The sequence below is a fragment of the Anser anser genome, assembly GCF_964211835.1.
Source record: "Anser anser genome assembly, chromosome: 35".
NCBI lineage: Eukaryota > Metazoa > Chordata > Aves > Anseriformes > Anatidae > Anser > Anser anser.
Window position 1 is genome coordinate 152,917 of NC_139756.1, and position 22,937 is coordinate 175,853.

At 56.6% G+C, this 22,937-nt stretch overlaps 4 protein-coding genes across 6 annotated transcripts; 2 read left to right on the plus strand and 2 right to left on the minus strand.

The window, feature by feature from the left end:
* Positions 1–180: 180 nt before the first annotated feature.
* Positions 181–3,081, minus strand: LOC310888441 (hepatic lectin-like). Its single transcript, XM_083815113.1, has 6 exons — positions 2,922–3,081; positions 1,963–2,070; positions 1,622–1,696; positions 1,168–1,319; positions 734–846; positions 181–524 (listed from the first exon to the last, which is right to left on the minus strand). Exons 1-6 carry the CDS (start codon positions 2,962–2,964, stop codon positions 389–391), a joined length of 627 nt encoding a protein of 208 aa, XP_083671239.1. The 5' UTR covers positions 2,965–3,081; the 3' UTR covers positions 181–388.
* A 1,888-nt stretch (positions 3,082–4,969) lies between these two features.
* On the minus strand, positions 4,970–7,112 carry FBXL12 (F-box and leucine rich repeat protein 12). The gene is given in 4 exon segments (XM_083815111.1): positions 4,970–5,801; positions 5,803–6,551; positions 6,656–6,728; positions 6,932–7,112. Coding segments are annotated over 4 exon segments (951 nt in total). The 5' UTR covers positions 7,039–7,112; the 3' UTR covers positions 4,970–5,779.
* Positions 7,037–9,193, plus strand: UBL5 (ubiquitin like 5). Of its 2 annotated transcripts, none has more exons than XM_083815120.1 (5): positions 7,037–7,132; positions 7,514–7,574; positions 8,019–8,102; positions 8,207–8,244; positions 8,962–9,193. In XM_083815120.1, the coding sequence occupies exons 2-5, from the start codon at positions 7,519–7,521 to the stop codon at positions 9,003–9,005; spliced, it is 222 nt and encodes a 73-aa protein (XP_083671246.1). In that variant the 5' UTR covers positions 7,037–7,132; positions 7,514–7,518; the 3' UTR covers positions 9,006–9,193. The 2 variants fall into 2 exon arrangements, with proteins under 2 accessions (XP_083671246.1, XP_083671247.1); XM_083815121.1 differs by having other exon boundaries at positions 7,066–7,275.
* Positions 9,194–9,298: 105 nt separating this feature from the next.
* Positions 9,299–21,839, plus strand: PIN1 (peptidylprolyl cis/trans isomerase, NIMA-interacting 1). 2 transcript variants are annotated; one of them, XM_083815115.1, is made up of 5 exons: positions 9,299–9,582; positions 11,158–11,358; positions 17,288–17,398; positions 18,650–18,752; positions 18,845–20,529. In XM_083815115.1, exons 1-5 carry the CDS (start codon positions 9,495–9,497, stop codon positions 18,852–18,854), a joined length of 513 nt encoding a protein of 170 aa, XP_083671241.1. In that variant the 5' UTR covers positions 9,299–9,494; the 3' UTR covers positions 18,855–20,529. The 2 variants fall into 2 exon arrangements, with proteins under 2 accessions (XP_083671241.1, XP_083671242.1); XM_083815116.1 differs by lacking the exons at positions 18,650–18,752; positions 18,845–20,529 and adding an exon at positions 20,551–21,839 and having other exon boundaries at positions 9,431–9,582.
* Positions 21,840–22,937: the final 1,098 nt, after the last annotated feature.

Below are 22,937 nucleotides of genomic sequence, written 5' to 3' on the forward strand. Positions count from 1 at the left end.
TTTTTTTTTTAAAAAAAGGAAAAGTTCCCCAAAATGACGATTTTTTTTTTCCCTGATAGGAAAACTGAGCTGGCACCAACTCCCCAGACACAGCGCTCGACCCGCACCCTGCATCCCCTTTGTGCCCGCCGCCGCCCCAGCTTGGCCTCCCCAGAGCAGAGAGGCCGCGTTAACCATTGCTCCAGAGCAATAATCCTCCTTTATTCGGCCGAGCTCCCCATGGAGAAGCTGGATTCCTGCTTAGGACCATGGAAGTCCAACCCCGTCCCCAGCGGGACAGGGCGGTCGAGAGGAACCGGCAGGAAACGGGCAGGATAGTATAAATTAAGAAGAGAAAGGAAACATTTGGGGTGCCGGGGCGCCGGCACGCCGCTTTGCTCGGCACCGCTCAGTGGGGCACAGGCTTTTCGCAGAGGTAGTAGCACTCGAAGGTGCAGTAGACGTCGTTCCACTGCCCAGAGGTCCAGACGTGGGCACAGTCCTCGTTGTTGCCGCTGTTGTTGGGCTCGCCCTCCTTCCAGAACCTGGGCAGAGAAAATGTCAAATCGGGTGAGGGAAATGCAGGGAGCGTGGGGTGGGGACTAGCTACGCCTGTCTTGGATGATTTTGGATGATTCTGGGCACCTTTAGATGCTGCGCTTGGCTCTGCTACTGTGTTAGACCTGGTGTGAAACAGGGGTGCGCCAGCAGGCTGAGGTTTTGGGGTGCCCGGGGGGGGCAGGCTGGCACTCACGTGAACGTGCTCTTGTAGTCGGTCCCGTCGATCCATTCCCACTCCCCTTCCGAGTTCCCGTCCGTCAGCCCAATCCAGAAGCGCTCATTCCTTGTCCTGAACATGACAAAATTCTGCAGCGGGGAGAGGGATCAGGAGGGGAAAGCGCCAGGAAAGGGCTCCGGGAGCCAGCGGGCTTGGGGCACAGCCGAGCCCTGCGCTTGGCTGCTCCTTGGGGTCGCGGAGGAGCGGGACGGGGACCAGAGCATCCCGCAGAACCGCGGAGCCCGGCCTGGCAGGCAGGCAGCACGAGTTCTGCCTGCTCTCTGCTGGCTGCTGCCGAGGACAACAGCAGGCTCTGGGACGCTCCGGCATCCCAAAGTTGGGGCCGTGGGGCACGGAGCAAAGGATGCGGACAGGAGCTGGGTCTAACTGGTGGCTGCTGGGGTCTTTACCTGCTTGGCGAAGCTGTTAATGATGGCCAGGCGCGAGTGCATCTCCTCGCACTGGGTCTTTGCCTTGTACCAGCTCATTCTGTCTATGGAGAAGTAGTAGCATTTGCCATCGAAGTATTCCCACTCCCTGGCTTCGGCTCCGCAGGGAAACACTGGGGGAAGAAGGATGGGGGGCATTAAGGAGGGATTCCCCAGCAGTGCTCCAGTGCCAAACTGGTGCGGGCACAATCCTGCAGCTGTATATTGGGTTCCCACAAAAGCACCTAAAAGACGCCTCTACTACAAGGTGGATTTTTATTTCCAATGGAAAAAAAACGTGTCAGAAGGCAGGAGAGCAGACCCCGCTGGACCACCCAGCCCTCCTGGAGCCCTGTCTGTGCAGGTGCCAGCTTAGGGAAAGCGCGGGGGCTGGGGGGGTACAAAGCCGTGGGTCTGGGCAGCTTGCGGGACTTACAGAGGGAATCCCTGTTGGAAAAGTTCAGTTTCTTCTCTGTGTGCACCTCGTTGAGTTTAGAAGAGATGGCAGAAACTGCGTTGAGAGAGGGAGAGAGACACGGTGGGGTACTGGTTGTACTGGTATCGGCCAAGGATGAGGATGAGCTCTGTTCTGGTGCATTGAACCCACTCCCTGCTCCATGCCTCATCCTTTGGCATCCTCCTCTCCGTGGAGGTCCGAGCCCCCAGCATGGTGCCAGCCCCCAGCCCCACAACCTCATGCATCTCTTGGTCCTACCCGCCTCATTAATTAGCGTGAATTAGCGTGAAGCATCCACCCGCTCAGAGGGGCTTTGGTACCTCTGGAGAGCGACACTGCAAACAGGGTGATCATCAGCAAGAAGGAGAGCGCCAGCAGAAGGTAAATCGTGAGAAAGGACCTCAGCTTCTGCTGGAAGAAGCTTCTGTCTTTAAAATAAAACACAAGAGATGTGAAAAACGGTTCCCCTCTGGCCACCGGATTAATTCGAGTTTCATAGCTCCTCGGGCTCCATTGATAGAAGGGTTAATGAATAACCTGCAATGGTTAACTTTTTGCTACAGAAGGCAAAATTTGGGTGGTAGCTCCTGTCCCGACCCCTCTGGGGCACAGCGATGGGCACAACGGCTGTCACGCCGGTGCCTTGTGCTAGCATTGCCCCGTGTTATGGGGCAGGACAGGTGATTTTCTGCCAGGTTTCACACAAACAGAACAAAACCAGTGCCTCCTCTACAGAAATGATGTTTTTATGCTGTGTATTTTGGGATATGACATGTTCTAGACCCTCCTGGCTGCCTGGTGGAAAAGCAAAATGGATTTCCCTAGTGACAGCCCTCTGGGGGGGGGTCTTTGCTGTCCCTTACTGGTGCTGGGGGGCTCGGAGGGGGTCAGAGCCACCCTTGGGAGGTCTGTGAGGGTGCTGGGAGCCCGTTTTGGGGCCCTGGGTCCCTTCCAGGTTGAACGAACCCACTCTCGGGTGCTGCTGGGTGGGCACCCGGCTCCTCCCCAGCACCCACAGCCCCTCACTGCCCCCCTCACCCGTTCTCCAGCTGATTCTCAACTCAGGGAGCAGCTTCTTAGGGCAGGGTTCCTCACCCCAACCAATCAAGCCCGTTAGATCCAATTAGCCAAGCTCCCTAACGGGTGCCCTGAAGTCCAGACCTTCCTCTTCCTCACAAACCAGGCGCCTTGGCAGGGGAAGACCAGGCTGGGAGACCGGGGCTCGGTGCCTCTCTCCATGAAGCAGCGGATCGAAGGGTTTAGCAGGGCCGAGGTTTACCTTTAAAGATGTGCAGGTCATCGTGGAGATGTTCCTCGTCCATCGCCACGAGCTTTGGCTGGCCCTAGGAGCACGTAGGTAGGAGCTTGGTCATCAGAGTGTTTGGAGGAGAGGACGCGCAGAGCCTCTGGGGACGTTCGGTCCAAAGGTTAGCGTTTAACCAGCAGGCTTTCGAGCTGCCTCTTATTGGCTCCTGCTCTCAAAATAGCAGCTTGGATCGCGTCCACTTCCAACAACCCGCCCGTCTGGGGGGCTCTCGGCCAGCCGAGCTGGGCGCCCGTTTGGGTTGAACATCCCTGTGGAGTGAAAAGGGCAAATTGTCGGCTTCCTGAGGCGGTTCCCTCGAGTGGAAGGGAACGAACGCGCCGCTTCCAGAGCAGGTCTGGAAAACAGACTTCGGTTTGGGAAGGCGCTGCTTGGGAACGTCAGCCTTCTGACGAAGCGCTGCTCCCTGAATTCATCGATAACCCGGAGTTCAGGGCCTCTCTGTGCCGAATTCTTTTCGTTTTGGGGGCCGTGGCCTTCACTCCCCTCAGCCCCGACACAACCCCGGCTCCTGTTCCATACGCCGGCTTTGCTGGGGTCGTAGCTGGCTTTCTGCAAGTCTTTCGGCCCGCATTTAAGAAGCGTAGGGGGTTGATTCTGTGATGTGCACACAGTGAGGCGGGCTTGGGGGAAGAACCGCGCAAGCTAAAGGAGTTACGTGATGGCCAAAGATGAAGTGGAGACCGGACCCCCCTCCGAGCTTGGGACTGAGAAGAAATGAGGCCCTGGAAGAGCTCCCCAAAGCTTGTGGGGAGAAGATGCTTCAGCTGATGGATGAGGAGGGGCAATGCTGTGCTGCTGGGGCATCGATGGATGACTTCAGAGGGCCCTTCCAGTCCTTTACTCCTACATTTTGCCTCTGGTCACCCAATATTGACAGTTCTCCTCAGGCGATAGCCAGCAGGCAAAACTTAATGCAGCGGGAAGGCTGCTCTGAGGCGCGTGGACTTGCAATTGCTGTTCTGTGCTATTCCACGTTCAGAAATTATGCATTCTGCAGAGATGATGGAAAACGGGCAAGTTGGGACCGTCAGATATTAAATTACGTTGTTCGGTGCGCTGTGCCATCAGGCTCGCAAGCATCCCACTGCAAACATCGGGAGAACATTTAGGTTCTCCCGGCATCAGGCTGCACGTTGACTGACTGACAAATTTGTCTGGTTTTAATTTTCCCTTTTGCTGTTTTACCTTCGCTCTCCGAGCCCAGAGAGTGCTGGGACAGATAGTGCTGAAGTTTTAATAACGCTAATTACTCCAGCGTAAATCTCTGGGCCTGCGATAAACACGTAGCAGCGGTTATTAAGCTGGCAGCCTTGGGATGCTTTCCAAAGCAGAGCTGGGGCATTTACCACTGTTTATTTGCCCCAAAGCTACAGCGAGATTGTTTGTGTATAGGAACAGGAAAGCAGAATGAGGCCAGGGCACAAAGACCGGCTGCTAGCGAGGCGCACAGCAACGAGGATTTCGTCACAGGGGTCAGTGCCATCCAGGGCTGGCCGAAACCTAGCAGCTCGTTGCACAACCCGCAGCCGAACGGAGGGGAGGGGGTGCAGGGGGTGAAAAGAGCCGCGTCTCGAAGCAGGACCTGGTAGGAGAGAGGCTCAGCAGAGCCATTAATCCTTCCTCCCACTGCATTTCCTAGGAAATCTCTCTATTGTCTCTCCTGGCTCCCAGTGGGGAAAAAAAATTGAGGTACTTGTGTTCTGCAGGAAACCGGTTCGTATCAGAGGGGATGTGAACATCCAAGAGAATCTCTTAGAGGATCCTGGGCCTGGACATTTGCTCGAGCTCTCTTCAAGCGTTGTCCCTACCATAAAGGAAAATATTCCCTAGGACTGGAGGGGTGGCTAAAGTGGGAGACAAATCCCTGGGTGTCCCCGAGGCACCTTGTCTCACCGCAGCTTTGTTAATACCCGAGTGCAGTGCTTGGTGTCAGAAGCTGCCTGACTTCTTTATTTTATTTAGTTCAGTTAAAAACTTGCAGCAGGGAGGAGACATAAGTCAAAATATTTTTTATTTATTTGATAAATACAATATTTGATTTAAAAACGCCCTTGACTGACTCCGGGATCCAAGAATAGCAATGTCACAGCGCTACAGCCACAACGTCCGTTATCTGGGGTTACAACACTGCAGGTGGGAGGAGATCCGGGGCAATAAAAAGTGGCAGGGCAACGTGGCTGCTCCCAGGAAAGCCAAGAGAGGCGATGGCAGCCTCGACGATGCCTGCAAGCCCACGCCAGTCCGCCTGTGGCCACCCGTTGTTCTTAGCACCATTCAGGAAGCCCCGGGACCAAAACTTCCTGGAGAACAGCTTCAAACACCAGTCCTGGGGGAAGGCACCAGTGTGATGACAGCCTGGCCTGTGACAACAACGCTGTCTGGGCAGATCACCCCAGCTCTTCCAAGAACACAGCCCTGGCACGTGTGGCTGAAATATTTCTTCCTCAGCACAGCTTGCAGCCTACGTGCGGGGCGGTGAGGCAATCGGGTTAGGCATTAACTGGACGTCTGGGCTTTGGGCTCAGTGGCAGGAGGGCGCCTCGCTTCACTCCTGCAATTCGGCACGGGCTAAGCTGCTGCCTGATGCTCAGCAGCAGGGGGAAGAGGAGCAAACAGAGCTTTAGCTTGTAAACCGGCCACGCACACACCCTCTAGCCTCAGCCAGACAAGCTTGGCTCATTGTTTCAGTCCCTAAATAATTCTGTTCCCCAAAACGTGAACAGCAGCTCCCAGGTAATAAGGTTTTACCCCCAAAAAGGGGAATTGGAAACTCAGCAATGAGTGGTGAACGCCCTCCCACTTTGGGCTGTTCAAGGAGTGTGTGAGAAGCTAGTTTGGCAAGCTCGCCTGAATTTTACCCATTGCCTCATCTCCAAAGTCAGCCCCGTCCAGTTTCAGGTTCCTCAGCTGGGGAAGCGCTCGGCACAAAGCGGCAATGGCATCGGGGGAAAACTTATCGCAGTGGTCAAGGTGCAGCGTCTCCAGGCACGTCAGGGCTGCTAAACAAGCCAGGCCCATGTTTGTCAGGGCGTAAGCGCTGCTGATCTCCAGGAACCGGAGATGTTTCATGTGGCGCCTGATGAAGTGCAGGGCCGAGTCGGTAACGACGCAGTGACGCAGCACCAGGCGCTCCAGCTCCTCCAGGTGCGGAGCCGCGCTCTGAATCCCTGCGTCTGTTACGCGGTAGGTCCCCGACAGGGTCAGCGTCCTCAGGCGGTTGCGGGAAGAGACGTTCAGCAGGTGCTGGTTGGAAAACGCAGGGACTTTGCGGACCACAAGGTGCTGCAGCCGGGGCAGGGCTTGGGCGTCAGAGCCGCAGAACCAGGCAGCAGGGATTTCGCAGCGGCTCAGCTCCAGCACCGTGATGGAATCGGGGAAGCTCTCGTAGGGCAGCAGGCGCAGGTCGGCTTCGGCCAGGCAGAGCCTTGTGAGCCGCGGGCAGCGTTTTGCCAGGGCAGCCAGCAGCGCAGGGGTCAGCAGCCGCTCCCTGCCGCCGGCAAGCAGCGCGCCCCGAACCCGCAGCGTCCTCAGGCTGTCGCCCAGGCGGTGCCGCACCAGCTGCCACAGGATCTTGGTGCTGAGCTGGGGGGAGAAAATAAATAGAAATAAATAAAAAAATAAAAAAAGGGGGGCGATCACACAAGGGGGCCGGAGGGGTGCGGACCGCAGCCGGGGAAGAAGCCCACCTTGTGCGGGCTCAGGTCCACATCTGCCCACAGCACCCGGTCCTGCACCAGCTGCCTCCAACGCCGGCAGACCCTGCAGGGAGGAGAGAAGGGAGTCACGGAGGAGGCCGGGGGACCGGAGAGGAGGCGGCCGAGCCCCCGGGGGTCCGGGGAGGAGGCGGCCGGGGGACCGGGGACCCTCGGGGAAGGAGGCAGTCGGGGCTTGGAGACCGAAGGAAGCGGCCAGGGCTCCGCAGGAGGCTGCGGGAGAGGCCTGGTCGCCGGTGCCGGCCCCACCTGGCCGCACGGAGCCGATCCCGCAGTGGCAACAGCGCCAGGACCCGCAGCAGCACCGAGTCCGGCATCTCCGCCGCCATCTTGGCCGCCATCTTGCGCGCCGCCATTAGGGGGCGCCGCGGCGCTTCCGGCCCCGCGCACTTCCGCTTCCGGTGCGGCGGAGGCGGCGGAGGAGCTGCGCAGGGAACGGCAGCGGCGGCGGTGAGTGCTGGGACCTCCCCCGCGTGGGCCCCGTTAGCCCCGATAAACCCTCCCGGGGTCTCTCCCGTCACTCTTAGCAATCCTCCCGCTTCTCGGTAACCCCCGTTCCCGGTAAACCCCGCCTCCGGTAACTCACTCCCCCAGTAAGCCCCCCCTCCGGTAACCCCCGTTCCCGGTAACCCCCGTTCCCAGTACCCCCCACCACCGGTAACCCCCAACCCCCCCATAAACCCCACCCCTGGTAACCCTCAGCCCCAGTAACCCCTCCCCCCGGTACTCCCCCTCCGGTAACCCCCCCCCCGTTCCCGGTAACCACCTCCCCCCCCCCCCTTTCGCCGCCGTTCCCCCGAGCACCCCCCGGTGACCCCTGTTTTCCCCCAGCAACCATGATCGAAGTCGTTTGCAACGACCGCTTGGGCAAGAAGGTGCGGGTGAAATGCAAGTATCCCCCGGGACCGGGATAGCACCGGGGGGGCACCGGGGGACCGGGATGGCACCGGGGGGGGACACCAGCGGGCACCAGGGGACCGGGGAGGAGACCAGGGGGGTGCCAGGGGACCAGGAGACTACTGGGAGGGCACTGGGGGACTGGGAGGGGACTGGGAGGGCACCAGAGGGAGGACTGGGGGGGACTGGGAGAGCACTGGGGAGGACTGGGGGGCACTGGGAGACTGGGAGAGCACTGGGAGGGGACTGGGGGACACTGGGAGGGGACCAGGAAAGCACCAGGAGGGCTTTGGGGGAGGCACCGAGAGGGTACTGGGGACTGGGAGAGCACCAAGGAGCACCAGGGGGGTGCTGGGGGGACGCTGGAGGGTGCTGGGGGGACGCTGGAGGGCACCGGGGGGGCTCCTCCTGCTTCTGCTTTCCTTAACGGGGCCGCCAGCACCGAGGACTCCATCCGCGACTTGAAGAAGCTCATCGCGGCGCAGACGGGGACCCGCTGGGACAAGATCGTGCTGAAGAAGTGGTGAGCGGCCGGGGAGGGGACAGGGAGCACCCGCTGCGTCCCCGGGGCGCTTCGGGACGGGGCCGTGACGACCGGCCCGCGCCTCACTGTGTCGTTCCCCACAGGTACACCATCTTCAAGGACCACGTCACGCTCGGGGACTGTATCCTTCCTGCGGGGCGTCGCGGCGGCCCCCCTCCGGGGGCGCGTTCCCGTTAAATAGGGGGGTGAGGGCGGGTGCCTGGCTCTGTGCCGTTAGCAGGCGGGGAGGTTCAACCGGGGAACGGGGGCGTCGTCACCCCCGTCACAGCCACCTCGTGGAATTATTAAGGTTGGAGAAGCCCTCCAAGGGCCAACCGTCCCCCTGCCGCCGCTGTCACCCACCGAACCGTGTCCCCAAGCGCCACGTCCAACCTTTCCTTGAACACCCCCGGGGACGGTGACTCCGCCGCCTCCCCGGGCAACCCGTCCCAACGCCTGACCGCTCTTTCTGAGCAGAAACTTCTCAAAATTTCCAACCTGAACCTCCCCTGGCGCAACTTGGGACCGTTCCCTCTGGTCCTGTCACTGGTTACCTGCGAGAAGAGGCCGACCCCCAGCTCCCAGCACCTCCCTTTTGTGCTCCAGACCCTTCCCCGGCCTCGTAGCCCTTCTCTGGACACGCTCCAGCGCCTCGATGCCCTTCTGGTAGCGAGGGGCCCAAAACCGAAGCCAGCACTCGAGGTGCAGCCTCACCAGAGCAGGGTGCAGGGGGGGTGATCGCCTCCCTGCTCCTGGTGGCCGCGCTGTCCCTGACGCGAGCCACGGTGCCGTTGGCCACCGGGACGCGCGGCCGGCTCACGTTCGGTTCCTTCCCCCTCTCCTTAACTCCAGCCTGCAGATGAGATCCACGACGGCATGAACCTGGAGCTGTACTACCAGTAGCCGGGCCACCAGCGGCCTCCTCATCCCTTCCCAGTGCTCCCAGTTCCCCCCCCCACCAGTGAAACCAGTGTCCCCCCATGGGATCCCCCATTCCTTTCCCCCGGCATGGCTGGGCTCCGGCCCCGCTGAGGCTCTAAGCGTCCCCACGGGTGGTTTTTTTTCTAGTTTCTAATAAACTCCTCCCTCCACTCGCTGCTCTCTGCGTGCTTTTGGGAGCGGGGGCCGCGATCGGTGCCCCCGGGACCGCGATCGGTGCCCCGGGAAGCGCCGGGGGCGGAACGAGCGCCTTTACCCTTTTTGACCCTCGGCGGCCACCGTCCCATCCTTGATCACGTGCCGGGGTACCGTCCCACCTCACCGCACCCCCCCTCCCTTCCCGTAGCCACCGGAGCGACGCGCGCTCCAGCCAATGGCGCGGCGAGTGGGCGGCGCCCCGTGGCCGAGCGGACCAATGGGAAGAGCGAGAAGGGGGGGGGACGAAAGGGACCAATGAGGGCCGGGAGTCGCAGGCGAGGGAAGATGGCGGAGGAGGAGAAGCTGCCCGCGGGCTGGGAGAAGCGGATGAGCCGCAGCTCCGGTACGGGGCGGCCGGCGGGCACCGGGGGGTGGGCGGCGGGGACCGAGGTGGGCCCCGAGAGGCCCCGAGGCACCGGGGGAGGGCTTGAAGGACCGGGGGAGGCCTTGAGGCACGGGTAGAGGCCCCGAGGCCCGCGGCCGGGCGGCTTCTCCCCTCAGCCCCCAGCGGCCGAGCCCCGAGGAGGGCCCCCGGAGCTGGGCTCTGGAGGCCTCCGGGCCCGGAGCGGCCGGTGCCGTGCTCCCGGCCCCCCACGTGGGGCGGTGCCGGTGGCTGTAGGGGCCGGGGAGGGGGAGGGGGGCGGCGGGTGCGGGGCCCGGTAACCGGGGGGGGGGCGGCCGCCGTTTGGTCCCGGGGTGGGTCCCGCAGCGGCCGAGGTCGAAAGGGATCCGTGGGGGGTCACCGGCAGGATCGCCCCGAGCACCTCGCGCGGGATCCAGGCGGGGGTTTGGGTGTCTCCGGGGATGGAGACTCCAAAAGGCCTCGGAGCGACCGATTCCTGTGCTCCGTCACCCTTAGAGGAAAGTAAAAAAGAGCAAAAGACGCTCCCGGTAAATAATGCTCTGACTCCCGGTAAATAACGCTCTGACGCCCGGTAAATAATGCTCTGAAACGGAGCGTGGCTGGGAGAAGTTTTGGGCCAGGGCGGCGTTTCCAGCACGGTTTGCTGTTCTGCAGCAAGAGCTTTCGGGTTTAGGGGCTCGAAAACGGGCTCCCAGCAGCTCACGCTCGGTTTTATCCTTCGTTTTGCTGCAGGGGGGGAGATGAGGGAGGAAAAAAGGGCGTGCGTGGCTCCGCTTTGCCAGAAGCGCTGCGGTTGCTGCGTCCTGAAGAGGGGCAGCATTGTGGCTTTGCGGAATTAACAGTTCGTTAGCTGGGGGTTCGTTAGGAAATCATGCGCCTTGCTGTTAGGTCCTGGCTTTCTGCCCCTTCCCACGAGGTGCAGTTGCCGGTGTGATCCCTCACCGCGCTTCGCTCGGCTCTTTTCTCGACCCCTGGCATCAGTGGAGTGATTTGGGGTGAGCTCTGGGGCGGAGGGGAGCAGAAACGGTCTCGGCGCTGAGTTGCTGCGGGTGGATTTCAGGCAGGATGCCGGCGTTACACGGCCTTAACGCTGACCGTCTCACTTTGAGAAGCTCTTCGCGAGAGCTTCCTGCTCCGGAAAGGTCGCGTTTTCTGCTGGAAAACTGACTTCAGAAAGAAAACTTTGCGCCGTGCCGAGATCCGCCCGGTGCTAGCGGTACCTCCCGAGGCCGGCACCACGGCGCCGTCCGCCAGGGCGCTGCCTGCGAGCGTTTGTGGTCCTGGCTGTGCCCGTGGGTGTTCTGCCACCGCTCTGTGGCACCGGGAAAGGCAGCTGGAGCTGCTCCTGCGCGGAGATTTTGCTTTGACTGAAGCCAGGCTCGTTCCCGACTCGCGTAGGAGACGGCGCGGCGCTGTCAGGCGTCGTTTCCTCCGCCTGCGCTCGAGCTGGTGGGGCCGGCCGCTTGCGGCAGCGCAGCTCGTGGTGCCCAGCGTGACGAGGAGCTGGTTCTTCAGGGGGTTTTGTGCTAACCCCAGCTTTCTCTCTGTCCGCAGGCCGCGTTTATTACTTCAACCACATCACCAATGCCAGCCAGTGGGAGCGCCCCAGCGGCAGCGGGAAGAACGGCCAAGGGGAGCCCAGCAAGGTGCGGTGTTCGCATCTCTTGGTGAAGCACAACCAGTCCAGAAGGCCCTCGTCGTGGAGGCAGGAAAAGATCACGCGGACCAAAGATGAGGCACTGGAGCTTATAAATGGCAAGTAAATGCAGGAGAGAGAGAGAGAGAGAACGGTACCGTTGTCGGGGAAAAGCCCTTTTAAGGCTAGACTTAACCCCGAGCTAAGTGGCTCAGTGTGTCGTGGACTCACTGAAGCAGCGTTTAAGCCAAGAGGCTTGAACGTGGACTTTTCACGTGGCGCAGCCGCTTGGAGAAACCCTTTTTGCCCTGTGGTTTGCTCAGCACGATTAAATGATGTAAAGATAGGTCCCAGCCCATCTGTCTTCCCCCTCGTTTTCATTTATTTATTTTTTTTTTGTGATGTTACCTCAGGTTTGTTTGTATTTTCTTTGTAAATGTGTACTTCTCCATTAAAAAAAATAATAATAAAATCATTTAAAGCTAAACCAAAATGTTCTTTAAACATTTTCTTTTTGTTTAATGGCACTCGACTCCTTGCCCTGAGAGCAGCGAAGTTCCGATTAACCTCCGCTTGAAACCGAGTTGCTCGTAGGAGGCAGACGGCCCCGCCGAGGCCGTGCGGCTGATTTTTGTCAGCCCGGGCTTTTCCCCGATGCGTTCTGGCTCGTGGCGTGGTCTAGGGGCAAGGGTCCTGCACGTCTTCCGCAGTCGGTGGCGTTGATCCTCGCAGCTTGGCTCTTCCCTCGCAGCTCTGGCAGTAGAATCGAGTTGACGCCGCGTTCCTTCGGTGCTCGGGTTTTGCTCCTCTGGAAGCACGTTGCGAGCGCTGCTCCTCCTGCTGGCTTTTTCCTCTTAGGGTGAGAAACGTGGGGCTCGAGGTGAGGTTTAAATCGCGCCCGCTGATTAATTTAAGAAATGAGCCCGTGCTCTCTAGTGGGCGGCGCTGGCTTCTTCAAAGGCTGGGGACTGTCCGGACCCTACGAGCCCGCAGACAGATTCTGCCGTCCTGGAGCTGCCTTATTTTCTATTTTGGCTTCAGCAGCGAGGGGAAGGAGATGGGCAGCGTGCTTTATTTATTGCCTCGATCCTGACCGGCAAGAAATGGAAGGGCTGTCTCGTTTGAAAGCCCTGGGTGGGGAAAATCTCTCCCTCTGCTGCGTAATCGGAAGCAGGGAGGCAGCGACCAGCAGGTGGTGTGCAGGCCTTCTGGAAGGGGAGCTGAAATAGCTGGCGCGGATGGGAATTTTCTCAGGGAATCGTCTCTGGCAGGTTCGGGTGGCTGAGGAAGCGTGGCCGGGGCGGGGGGAGATGAAGCAGGATGCACCCCTGGCGTGGAGACCTGTGCCAAGGGCGCTGAGAGTGGCGTAAAGATAGACAGATTGAAAGATGTCAGCCAAGCTGCAAGCCTGCGGTTCCTTTCTCTCTCTCTCTCTCTTCCTTTTTGTGTTTGAGGAACAAAACTGGTTTAGCCCCCTCTCTTTTTGGCGCGGGCGAACTTGGTTTGGCAGCAGAGGGAATCGGTGGTGTTTTAGGAGGGGGGGCTCTCAGGCAGAGCTATCAGGAGGTGTTTCGGGAGCCCGTGACCGGGTAGGCTTTTTGATAGTTAGAGTTCTGTGAACTGGCTGTCTTCAGGAGCCCCGATAGCGTTTTTTGGGCTCAACAGTTGTCATCGTTTTTGTTTCCTTTAGGCGCTTTTCTCTCTCTGAGGTGCCGCGGTTCTTTGCTCCCTGTAAGGCGACGCCAGAAAAACCCCAAACAGCTTGATCTTCCCTCGGTGCCAAAGGGTGCGACGAAGCTCCACAGCTCCCGAGCCCCCTTGCTAGCAGATCGTACATTTCCCAGCCTCTCTGCGGTGCCTGAAGAGGGGAAAGTTGTGCTTCAAACGGTGTAAACGCCCTGTTTGCCTCCTCCCTAAAAGCCGCTAGGGAATTCATTCCTAAGTCTGGGATACCGGCGTCGAAAGGAGTCTTTTTTTTGTTCCCGTCTGTGTTTGTCCCCGGTAAATGTTATCGGTGGGAAGGTCGTAGGGAACATCAGCTCCGCGGCTTCTCGCAAGCGCCCAGAGCTTCTAGAACAGCTGAAATTCGCTGCGAGGACGCACGGCTCAGCTCTGCCACGGCTTTTTGTCAGTCAGGCATCGCTGAACTTCCCCGAGCAGATGTGCTGTACCTGCTGGATGTAATTATAGCGTGGAATTGGCTAAGTAGGTCTCCGGGGAGGAATTTGTTTGACAGGCACAGCACCACGCGGTTCCGTGTTTTGTTTGGAGATCGCTTCTGTCTGGGATATCTGGCGCTGGCGTTAACGCTTTACGCAATAAAAACCCGAGAAGGTAATTTGATTAGGGAGCTCTCCGCTCCCGCAGGAGAGGGGACGGTGCTAAAGATAAATGTTTTAGGTAGGTGAGCTCAATTAATGTCAAATACTCCGTTTGACGGCTTTCCTCCAGTAAAAACGGAGGAGAGCCGAGAGAGCTGGAGGGGTGCGTCGGCCACGAATAATTTTTCATCCATTAAGGAAGGTGCAGCGGAGGATTAAATGCAGGTTAGGCCTCACGTTGCCGGAGCTGGAGGACCCGGCTCTTGCCGGGTGCTTTCTGATGGGCGCTGACGGAAAGAAATTGGCGACTTGAGGCTGGGCCTCCCTATTAAGGGTGAGGAAACCTTTTGGTCCCTCTTGCAAGCTTGATCGGTCACCGTTTAAGAAGCACGGAGGGTTTTTTTGTTTCTCCTCGCTGCGTTTGCTCTGAAGGCTATTCCAGAACGTCTCCACTCCGGTTTCCAGCTAAATACTGCTTATGATCACTTTCTCCCCGTCGTTTCTTGCGTTAGAGCCGTTTCATTACTTAATTAAATTTAGTTTCTTCCTGATGGCGACCTCCCAGTGGATTTATAGCGTCCTGCTCTTTTTACCAGCCTGTTCCTGCCCGCGAAGCCAGCCAGGCTTTTAGTTGCTGGTAATGTAGGTCATCCGTTCTGCTGTTTCTACTCTGAGCCCTTTTTCGCACTTCGCTTCCAATTAATCTTCCCGGAGCACGGCTTCGTCGTGGGATGCAGCGTTCCGCGTTAGCTCTTGGCAGCGCCTTCTCCTGTGGCATTTACCGTTACGTTGCCCTCCTCTCGCGGAGGTGCCGCCGCTTCGGAGCGGCGGTCCTCTCCGTTAAAGCCCCGCTGCCCGATTCCTGCTGGGTTGCGGCCCCGTACCTGCCGTCCTCCTCCCGGTCGAGCCCTCGGTCCCCGGCAGAAACCGGCGCCGCGTTTGCGTGTCGCTTCGCTCGGTGCCGTCGAATCTTGCTTGGTCATTTCAGGGCCCGTTTGGTATTCCGGCCCTCCTTTCCGCTGACAGCGCTTCGCCGCCCCCCAGCCTCCCTCTGTGCGCGTCCCGTCGGCCTGGCCCCGCTTCGTGCCGCAGAAGCGGCTCGCGAAACGCCAGGCTTCACCCCCAAAATTCCAGCCCCCAAATTTCTCCCCGTCTCGTTTCAGCGCAACCCGCCGCCGTCCTTCACCTCGCTTTTCTCGCGCCAGTCTCCCGCTGTTTGACTTCGCTGACACCCGAGGGATTTTTAGGGGGGGGATTTATTCAAAGCAGTACCTTTTTTTTCTGGGCGATTTCTTTTAAACAGCTGAGATCACCTGGGGAGAAGGCTCACAAATCCCCCCTCGCAGAGCCCAAGTTCGGACACGATGCAAGCGTCTCGTCCTCATAGAGGGGAAGTGAAGCAGCGCTCTCAGCTTTAGGTTTTACCCAGGAAAACCCTCATCCGCTTGAGAGGCAGATTTTGCTCTCAGGCTGGTTGCTCGTGTAAAATTAAGAAGTTTTAATGACCAAATTCCCTTTCAGCGCATTATTAATTGTTTGCTCTGCAAGCTTGGGAAAGGCTCTACCACTAGGGCCCAGCTGATGCGACCAGCGTGGGCGGTTTAAGAGAGAAACGCATAAATGTAGACGCTCGGATCCTTAATTCGGGGGCTTTGTTGCTTTAAAGCGTAATTCCTGACTCTTCGGGATGTGATGCGTGCCAGGCTGATGGGCGCTTGCTGGGGACCGGCAGCTTTATGCAATTAGATGTGTATTTGCGGTGGTGCAAATATGTATTTTAGGATGAACTCCGTTTTGTCAGCAAGTAGCCTGTTCGTGCTCAAGCAGCTTAGTTTAATAGGATGAGCAGCATCGGTTTCCTTCCTCGAGCATCCCTGCGTGAGTGCTGTGAACCGCCTGCCACCCGGATAAATAATCCTCCTGCTTTTCCTAGCGCAGGATGTGTAGCTGTTGTCGGAAGCCTTGTCGAGTTCCAGACTTTTGGGGTATCTCCTGCCTGTACGCGCGGGGCGGGTGGGATAATCCCACTTTGGTAACAATCCTGGTGATTTCCGTTAAAGCAGGTTAGGTGCTTCAGGAACGAAGGTAACTCGCTTTGCCATTTCAGCTACTGAGAGGCAACCTCCGCTCCCGTTTAAGCTGCTCTCCCAGGTATTTCCTCAGCTATATGGCATCAAATCGAGCTGGGAAATGCTGATTTCTTCGTCCTTTGCGGCAGAAACCACCTGAGAGCATCCCTCCTTAACAGCTTCAGTGTTTGGGGTTGCGTTCCTTTTCTCTTGATGTCTCGTTAAGGAGCACGAGCTGCTGTTACTGCCCTGTTCCGGACTCACTTCGTTTTATAATTCGGCCAAAATTTTAGCCAAGTGGTGCTGCTACTGCTACCGACTTCTCCCGTGTTCCTTTCTGAAGGTGGAAGACTGCCTTGGTCTGACGTGGAAGATGGCTTTGCCGGTTCTTTCGGAAGCCGAGAGGAGATTTCTGCGAGGAGGGATATCAAATTGAAGCAAAGCTCTCAGGAGAAATCGGTTTAGCCAGGTTTCACCAGCCCTGGTCTGGGGCCGTTCCTCTGGGGTAGGGACCTGTGGCTCCGTTGCTTCCTGGCTTCCTCTTGGAGACGTTCCCCTGCTTAAAACATGTGGACGAGTGATTTTTTTTCCGGTGTGTCCTTGTCTTAATTCCTCACCTACGCTCCGAGGCACAGAAAGCGAGCCCTCCTGGCAGGAACAGGCTGTCCTGGGAAGGCAGAGGGCTTCCCAAAATCCCGGCTTACGCGACCGTCCTCATGCAGAAACATTTCCTGTGGCCGCTGCTAAACATTTTTGAGCGTTTCGGCAGGGGGTGGCTGCGAGTCAGCTGGACCCACGCTGGCTTGGGCTTCGGCCGAGCGGTTACGCTCGGGATGGAGCCGAAGCCGGCCGAGCCTCAGGAATCCGCACGGGGTTTTCTCCTCGTCTCAGCCATCCGTGAAAGGCTGAGGGATGCGGCGGCGGCATCAGAGCTTCGCTCGTGGCCGCACGCGCTCAGGTTCTGTAATTACTGGCTCCCCAGTCCTGCTGGCACGCCGGTAACTGGAAAATGTGCTCTGCCAGGTGAACCAGCTCCCAGATCGTCCCGTGAGCTAACGCGGGGGTTTCCATGGGTCTGGATCAGTGAGGCAGGGCTCTCGGTTGAGGCTACGAATATTTCTTTACTGACCTTTTAAAAAGCTGCCTTTGCAAATAACTCGCTCCTTGGGGCTTCTTCGTGCTTGGTCTTCCACCGAGGCGAGCCCTTCCGAAGGCGAAAGCTCATCTATTTTGAAGCCCAATAATAAATTCCCGTGCTTTAGGGGTAGCAGTAGGTGGAATTAACTTTTTTTTTTTTCTTTTAACAGAAGCTTAAATAGAAATGGACCCTGGGGCAAAGGCGGAAACGTGCTCGGCAAAATAAAAACCTGTGACAGTTGCTTTTGGGGTGTTAGGGAAGTTTGGCTCTGTCTTTGTTCGGGCTTGAAAGGCTTCGTGTGTAGGGGGGAATATCGAACGCTGTGCAGGCGTGGTTCTCTGTGCCCGTTTTCTTGTGGGATGCAATGCTTAAGGCACCTCCAAAAAGCGATGATGTCCCCTTCTTTGCTGGGAAAGTTTCTCTTGCGCTGTTCTTGATCGGGTTTGGGGGGCGGAGGTGTTGATTTTTGTCTTTTTCCCCGTTTTCCCTCTCCTGACCGAATTACTCCCTCTATCTACAGGCTACATCCAGAAGATAAAATCGGGGGAAGAAGACTTTGAATCCCTCGCTTCCCAGTTTAGTGACTGCAGCTCGGCGAAAGCGGGCGGCGACCTGGGCGCCTTCGGACGAGGTGAGTCGAGCTCGGACCAGTGCCGCCACCAGCACCAGATTCCCGAGGGGGGTGCTGATCTCCCTGGCAGGGAGCAAGGTTTGGTAACGCACCCTGCTTCGGGGGAACGGGCACGGAAACGGATCCGTGTGCTCAGCAGCCTGCTGTGCAGGAAATGCAGCTTGCTGCCTAGAAGTTAAACCAATTAGCGGTGCAACCATAATGCTATTCCAGGCAGAGAGGGGATGCTGGAATTGGCTTTTCCCTCTAGGAAAAGATTTCCCTGGTTACGCTGAGTGGAAATCCAGTTGCCCGATGTACCAGGCCACGGATAAGGAAGAAGCGGTTAAGCCTGGCGAAGGACGTGCTGGATAAATGATTTGGCATTCCAGTCTTAAATGAGAAAGCCATTAGCAAATTGTGGAAATGGGAACGATTCGCAGCCCACCAAAAATAATGTTGCTGGCGAGAGAATTCGTTACGGGGTTATTGATTGGCGCAGTCAGGGAGCGATAGCAAAAAGCTCGTGGATGCGTCCTCGTTAATGAGATTTGCGAGGGCAGGAGGAATGATCTTTGGGATGGGAAAGCGGAGCACTGAAACCTGTCTTGCTTTATCTCACCAGTGCTTTTTGCAGTAATTTCCACTAGGAGCAAAATATAAAAGCAATGATGTCACGAGTACGGCTGCGGTATTTAAAGAACAAACCCAAATCTTTGCAGTCGAGGGTGTCCATGCATATTTTATTTGAAGGAGGTCAAGAAAGGTACCTGTCAAAGAGAGAAAATGCTATATTTGTCGTTATAATCCGTGCCCCGGAGTCGCAGGAACTTGCAGCAATCCCAGAGGAGGATCTGTAGTAAGAGCTGCCCACGTCTGAAGCGGCAAACAGCGCGTCGAAGCCTGTCGTTTTGCTGGAAGTGTTTTCCCCCAGCTCACGCTTGGGGTTGGTGGGAAGCAGGCCGGAGCTCTCAGAAGCTCGCCCCAGGCTCTCACCCTGCGGCGAGCACACGAACCCGGCAGGAGGAGCCTGCACAGCTGCCCCAGGGCTGTCACCCACGCGGGCAGGGAGCCCCAGAATATTTCAGGCACCGGTGGGCGTGCTGCTGCGGGGGTGACGCTGGAAGGGGCTCCAGAGCTGCTGCTTCAGCCCCTGCTGCCCGAAGCCCACCCATTTTTCGCAGGCGAAACTGCATTCGAGAGTGTAGGTTCTGGTTTCTTTCTTCATCATGTTTTTGCCAATATACTTATTTAATCGCTGCTCCTTTTTAGGGTCCGGTGCTGCTACAGTTCAGCAGCACTTGCTTCTGCAGTCGCAGGGCAAAACGATGACATTTTCTGGGCTCGTATACAACGAAACATCCGCCCTGGGAGGGTAGGTTCAGTAGAAAAACTCTCAGCTCCCTGTGGTCTTTGGAGGAGTGCAGGAAAAAAATATATATATATATTTTTTTTTCATGGCTGCAGCAAAACCTAAAGGAATGTTGCAAGAGGCAGTCTCCACTAGATGACACTAGCGCTATGAGCGGTGGCCAAACTGCTCGGCTGTCACGCTGTCCCCATCTCTGCCGCTTTTCTTACTGGGCTGAAAATGTAATTTGCTAGAACTTGGAACATTGGTTTCTTCAGAGGTGAAGTTATTAAAACATTTCCATTTATCTTCCTGAGACCCTTCAAATAAGTCTTGCCTTCCGCTCGAATAAGCGCCGCAGGGTAGCGGGGAGGCTGCTGCTTCAGCTGAAGTAAAGATTTCAGGTCCTAGGAGAAAAGAACCAAAAACCTGAGGTGCCAAGGTGGTTTTTATCTGATGGTGATTGACACTGGCTTTGTAACTGGAGCCTGGGAGCCAGGCAAGCTGTTTGCCTCCCCTGGCAATTTAAATGCTGAAGAGAGAGAAGTGAAACGGGAAAGTCAGAGAAATCACTTCAGTAATCAAATGTTTTTTCGGATGGGGAAAGCACCAAGCCGAAGCTGCTCGGGCTAATCCTGAAAGGGAGGAGCTGAGCTCTTGTGGCGTCTTAGCAGCCTCGCTGGAGAAACGGGTACGGCTGGGTGTAGGACCTGAAATCAAACCTAAATTCTGGCAATGCTGCTCGGCTACACGCGGTGCCTCACGGATGTGTGGCCACCGAGCGGGCTGGGAAGCTTTAATTTCCAAAAAAATCAGTATTTTGGTGAAACGTCTGCTGGTGATCCAGCCTGTAAGCTTTCCGCAGCCCGCTCCTCGCGTGTAGCAGAACCCAAAGCCACAGCGTTGCCTTGAAGCTTGGAGACAGGGCTCGTAAACCACCAGGAGATTTATGCCGCGTTTTTGGCAAGGCACCGGTCTGTACGTCTCCGCAGGCAAGCGTCACGAATGCGGTCGGCGCTGCGAGCAGAGAGCGAGGGTTTCCTTTGCACGGGGCGCTGTCACCTCGCAGGCATCTCCTTTTGCTGCTTAAGCTTTCGCCGAGAGCCCCCCCCAGTGAGATTTCAGCCTTTCGGTAAGGGCAGAGCCTCGTTATTTTGGCCGGGGTTTGCCAGTTTCCTCGCTTTAACTTCTCTTACAGGAAGCCAGGCACAAACGCCGTCCCCGTGCCGCTTATCCTCTCTGCTCCCCGCAGAGCCGCGCTCGTTCTGCTCGTTATTCCCCTCGTGGGGAACTTCCTCTGGCTTTCCTGAGCCTGGGTTACCGAACCTCCTGGAAGTCAGTGACTCGGAGCCCTGACGGCAGCTCTTATCTAGGTCATGACATTAGCCAGGCGTGCCTTGTAAATTATTTAGCGCAGCTTGTAACGCACACCGCGTCCGCCCTCCCCGCGCACCTCGAGGGCGCGTGAGGCTGCAAGACAAACGTCCCCTTGTGCCCGTGAGTCTGCAGAGAAGATTTCCTCTGCCTCCCGAGTCTGCAGCTCCCTGACTGTCTTCCCTTGCTGCAGTGATGTCTGCAGGATCTGAACAAAATCTCTGTTCAAGGAGGAGAAAAAATAAATAAAAGCGTGCACACGCATGTGTGAATGAGTTGTTTTGGATCATCTTCTGGGAGTGTACGAAAACAAACACCCCCTGCAAGTTGTTAATTGGTGACTTTGTTGTTTGCCTGGAAGCTGTCTTCATTTGAAGCTTGCTTGCTCGGAAAGATCTTCCAGTCTTTGCTGGGCTTAATTGAACTTTCTCGTTGCTGCTCTCTGCAGGTCAGATGCAGAAACCTTTTGAAGACGCCTCATTTGCGCTGAGGGCGGGCGAGATGAGCGGACCAGTTTTCACAGAATCAGGGATCCACATCATCCTACGCACAGAGTGAAGTGCCTTGGTGACACGTAGAAAGGAAAGGGCGAGGGGAAGAAAGGAAAAAAAAAAAAACCTACTCCAACCCTGCACTCTCCCAGATGAACTTCATATCCAGTTTAAAAACAAAACAAAACAAAAAAAGCTCATTTCATATCTCAATATCTCCTGTGGCACCTGACACAATGTTTTTCACCTGCAGAGACGCATGGTTAGCCAAGGGTGAGAACGCAGTCAAAACGAGGCAGTAGCATCTTTCATGAGCAGACAGAATGTTAAAAAAAACAACAGTTCTGGCATGCCACAGCTGCTTGAGTTATATTGACATGTCTCCTAAGCCGAGGAATTGTCAATGCTAAAGGTCACACTTCAGTGCTTCCCACCTCCTCCCCGTTAGAGACGCAGAGTTATTTATTGCAGCGCAGCACTGACTGATGGCGAAGCTGACTTGTGAACTCTGGTGCTATGACGGAATGAACTCCCCGCCCCTCTGCATGTTTGTTCGAACACACTTTAACCAGAATAAACTGTGTTTGCTCTGCAGTCCAGCCCGTCGGTTTGTAGAAGCGATTTACTCAAGCCGCTTGTAAATTGACCGTAAGATAGCAAGCGATGAGCCAGTTGGCGTGGGGGCACCCGCGCCTCTCCCCAGCTTCCCTCGCTGCAGCTCTCCCCGCGAGGATCGTCCCCCTGTCCCGTCCCGCGGTGGCACCCGGAGCTTCCCCCCTTAGCCCCGGCTCCTGCCGCCGCTTTTGACTAAAACTTGAAGATGCCTTTTGGTCCTGAAAGCAACTGAGAGAGGTTCACGGCCAGTAGCTCCCGCGGCAGGGAGGGCGGTAGGCAGCCCGAGCTGCGTAGCGGTCCGTAGGGTGCCGCGTGCTGCCCCTTCCAGCCCGAGGTCGCTCCATTCGTTAGGCAGTGCCATCCTGTAGGGCGGACTGTGTTACGGATTTTCAGTTTTTAGCTAGAAGGCTGGTTTTTTTTTTTCTTTTTTTTTTTTTTCTCAAGTTCCTCTCGATCCACTTGTGGTTTAGACACTGTTAGGTCATTGTTTTCCAGTTACACTGCATTGCTTATGTTTAGCAAAAATAAAAACGGAAAAAAATAAATAAATAAATCCCAGCTTCGGTCCAGTGCAAACCAGCTGTAAAGTTCCAGTTCTCGTAAGCAGAAAATAAAGCCCTCTCCAATTAAACATTTCAGGAGCTCTGGTATTGATTATTTCTCCTCCTCTGTCTGTAGAGATCTCGCTGCTCCTATTGCAAATGAAAACCCCTGCAATATCTGCTGAGTTGGCTGATGCCCGTTGTTTTAATCCTTACAATGGAAATGTGGCTCGCGTGGTATTAAGAAAAACTTCTCAAAATTTCTGTCTTAAGCTGTAAGCTAATATTCTCTGTTCTCTCTTGGCGTTGGGTTCACGTGCTTAGCGTCGAGTCGATGTTTTGTAAGAACTGTTTAAATTTTGCTATGAGCTGCTAATTCGGGTAAAAAAAAAGTACTAAAAGTGCGATTTGATAACTGATCCTTCCCTCCCGAGTTCTGCAAACGTTAAGTGTCCCGTTCACAGTACAAAACCAGCCGCGACGGCTCCTCGGTGTGCTTTTTTTCCGAAGAGCTCCCGTTTTAGAGCTGGGGAAAGGCAACGTCTCCTCCCGACTCTCTCCAATTATCGTGCTCACCTAAAGCAAACATCGGAATTTCGCTGGCGTTTCTGCTTTTGCTTTTACCCTTGCTGGTTATGCCGGGGGAATGGAAGGCTTTGGTGCATCAGATAAAAGTTGGTTTCCGTAGCAACGCATCGATTTTAAAAAAAAAAAAAAAAACACATCCAGCACAGGGTGACAAGCAGGTGAGGACTTAAAAAGGGAAATTTACCTCAAATAACCGCGCGGTATCATGAAAGCAGGATCAAAGGTAAATGAGTGAGAGCAGAGATGTCAGTTCCGTCTGGAAACGCAGAAGGCGAGTGCCTTTCTGCTGCTGCAGGGGTTTTTGCTTCCCAGTTGGCGCTGGTGCTGTGCCAGTCCCAGCACAGGCTTCGAACTGGGACCAGTGGCCATGGGGGGGGGCGGGGAGCTTTTTGGGGTGGGGGTGAAGATGCTGCCGGTGGGTTGTAATGGAGCAGGACCTCTGTGAGGTTGTGCGAGAGGGAGCTGGCCTCTAAAAGGTGCTTGGTGGTGGGGTTTTCTCACCGCGGGCAGCGGGTGCGGGGTGTTTCCTACCGCTGGGAGCTCCCTAAAGCGTTACGCCGCTGGGGCTCTGCTGTACGACGGTGCCCGAGCAGCAAGAG

Coding starts and splice junctions, on each gene's coding strand:
- UBL5 (XM_083815120.1), top strand. CDS start 7,519: ATGATCGAAGTCGTTTGCAACGACCGCTTGGGCAAGAAGGTGCGGGTG. Junction 7,575..8,018: donor AAGGTGCGGGTGAAATGCAA/GTATCCCCCGGG, acceptor CGGGGCCGCCAG/CACCGAGGACTCCATCCGCG. Junction 8,245..8,961: donor CCACGTCACGCTCGGGGACT/GTATCCTTCCTG, acceptor TCCAGCCTGCAG/ATGAGATCCACGACGGCATG.
- PIN1 (XM_083815115.1), top strand. CDS start 9,495: ATGAGGGCCGGGAGTCGCAGGCGAGGGAAGATGGCGGAGGAGGAGAAG. Junction 11,359..17,287: donor GGCACTGGAGCTTATAAATG/GCAAGTAAATGC, acceptor CTCTATCTACAG/GCTACATCCAGAAGATAAAA. Junction 17,399..18,649: donor CCTGGGCGCCTTCGGACGAG/GTGAGTCGAGCT, acceptor GCTCCTTTTTAG/GGTCCGGTGCTGCTACAGTT.
- LOC310888441 (XM_083815113.1), bottom strand. CDS start 2,964: ATGGACGAGGAACATCTCCACGATGACCTGCACATCTTTAAAG. Junction 2,071..2,921: donor TGACCTGCACATCTTTAAAG/GTAAACCTCGGC, acceptor TTTATTTTAAAG/ACAGAAGCTTCTTCCAGCAG. Junction 1,320..1,621: donor TTCCAACAGGGATTCCCTCT/GTAAGTCCCGCA, acceptor TTCTTCCCCCAG/TGTTTCCCTGCGGAGCCGAA.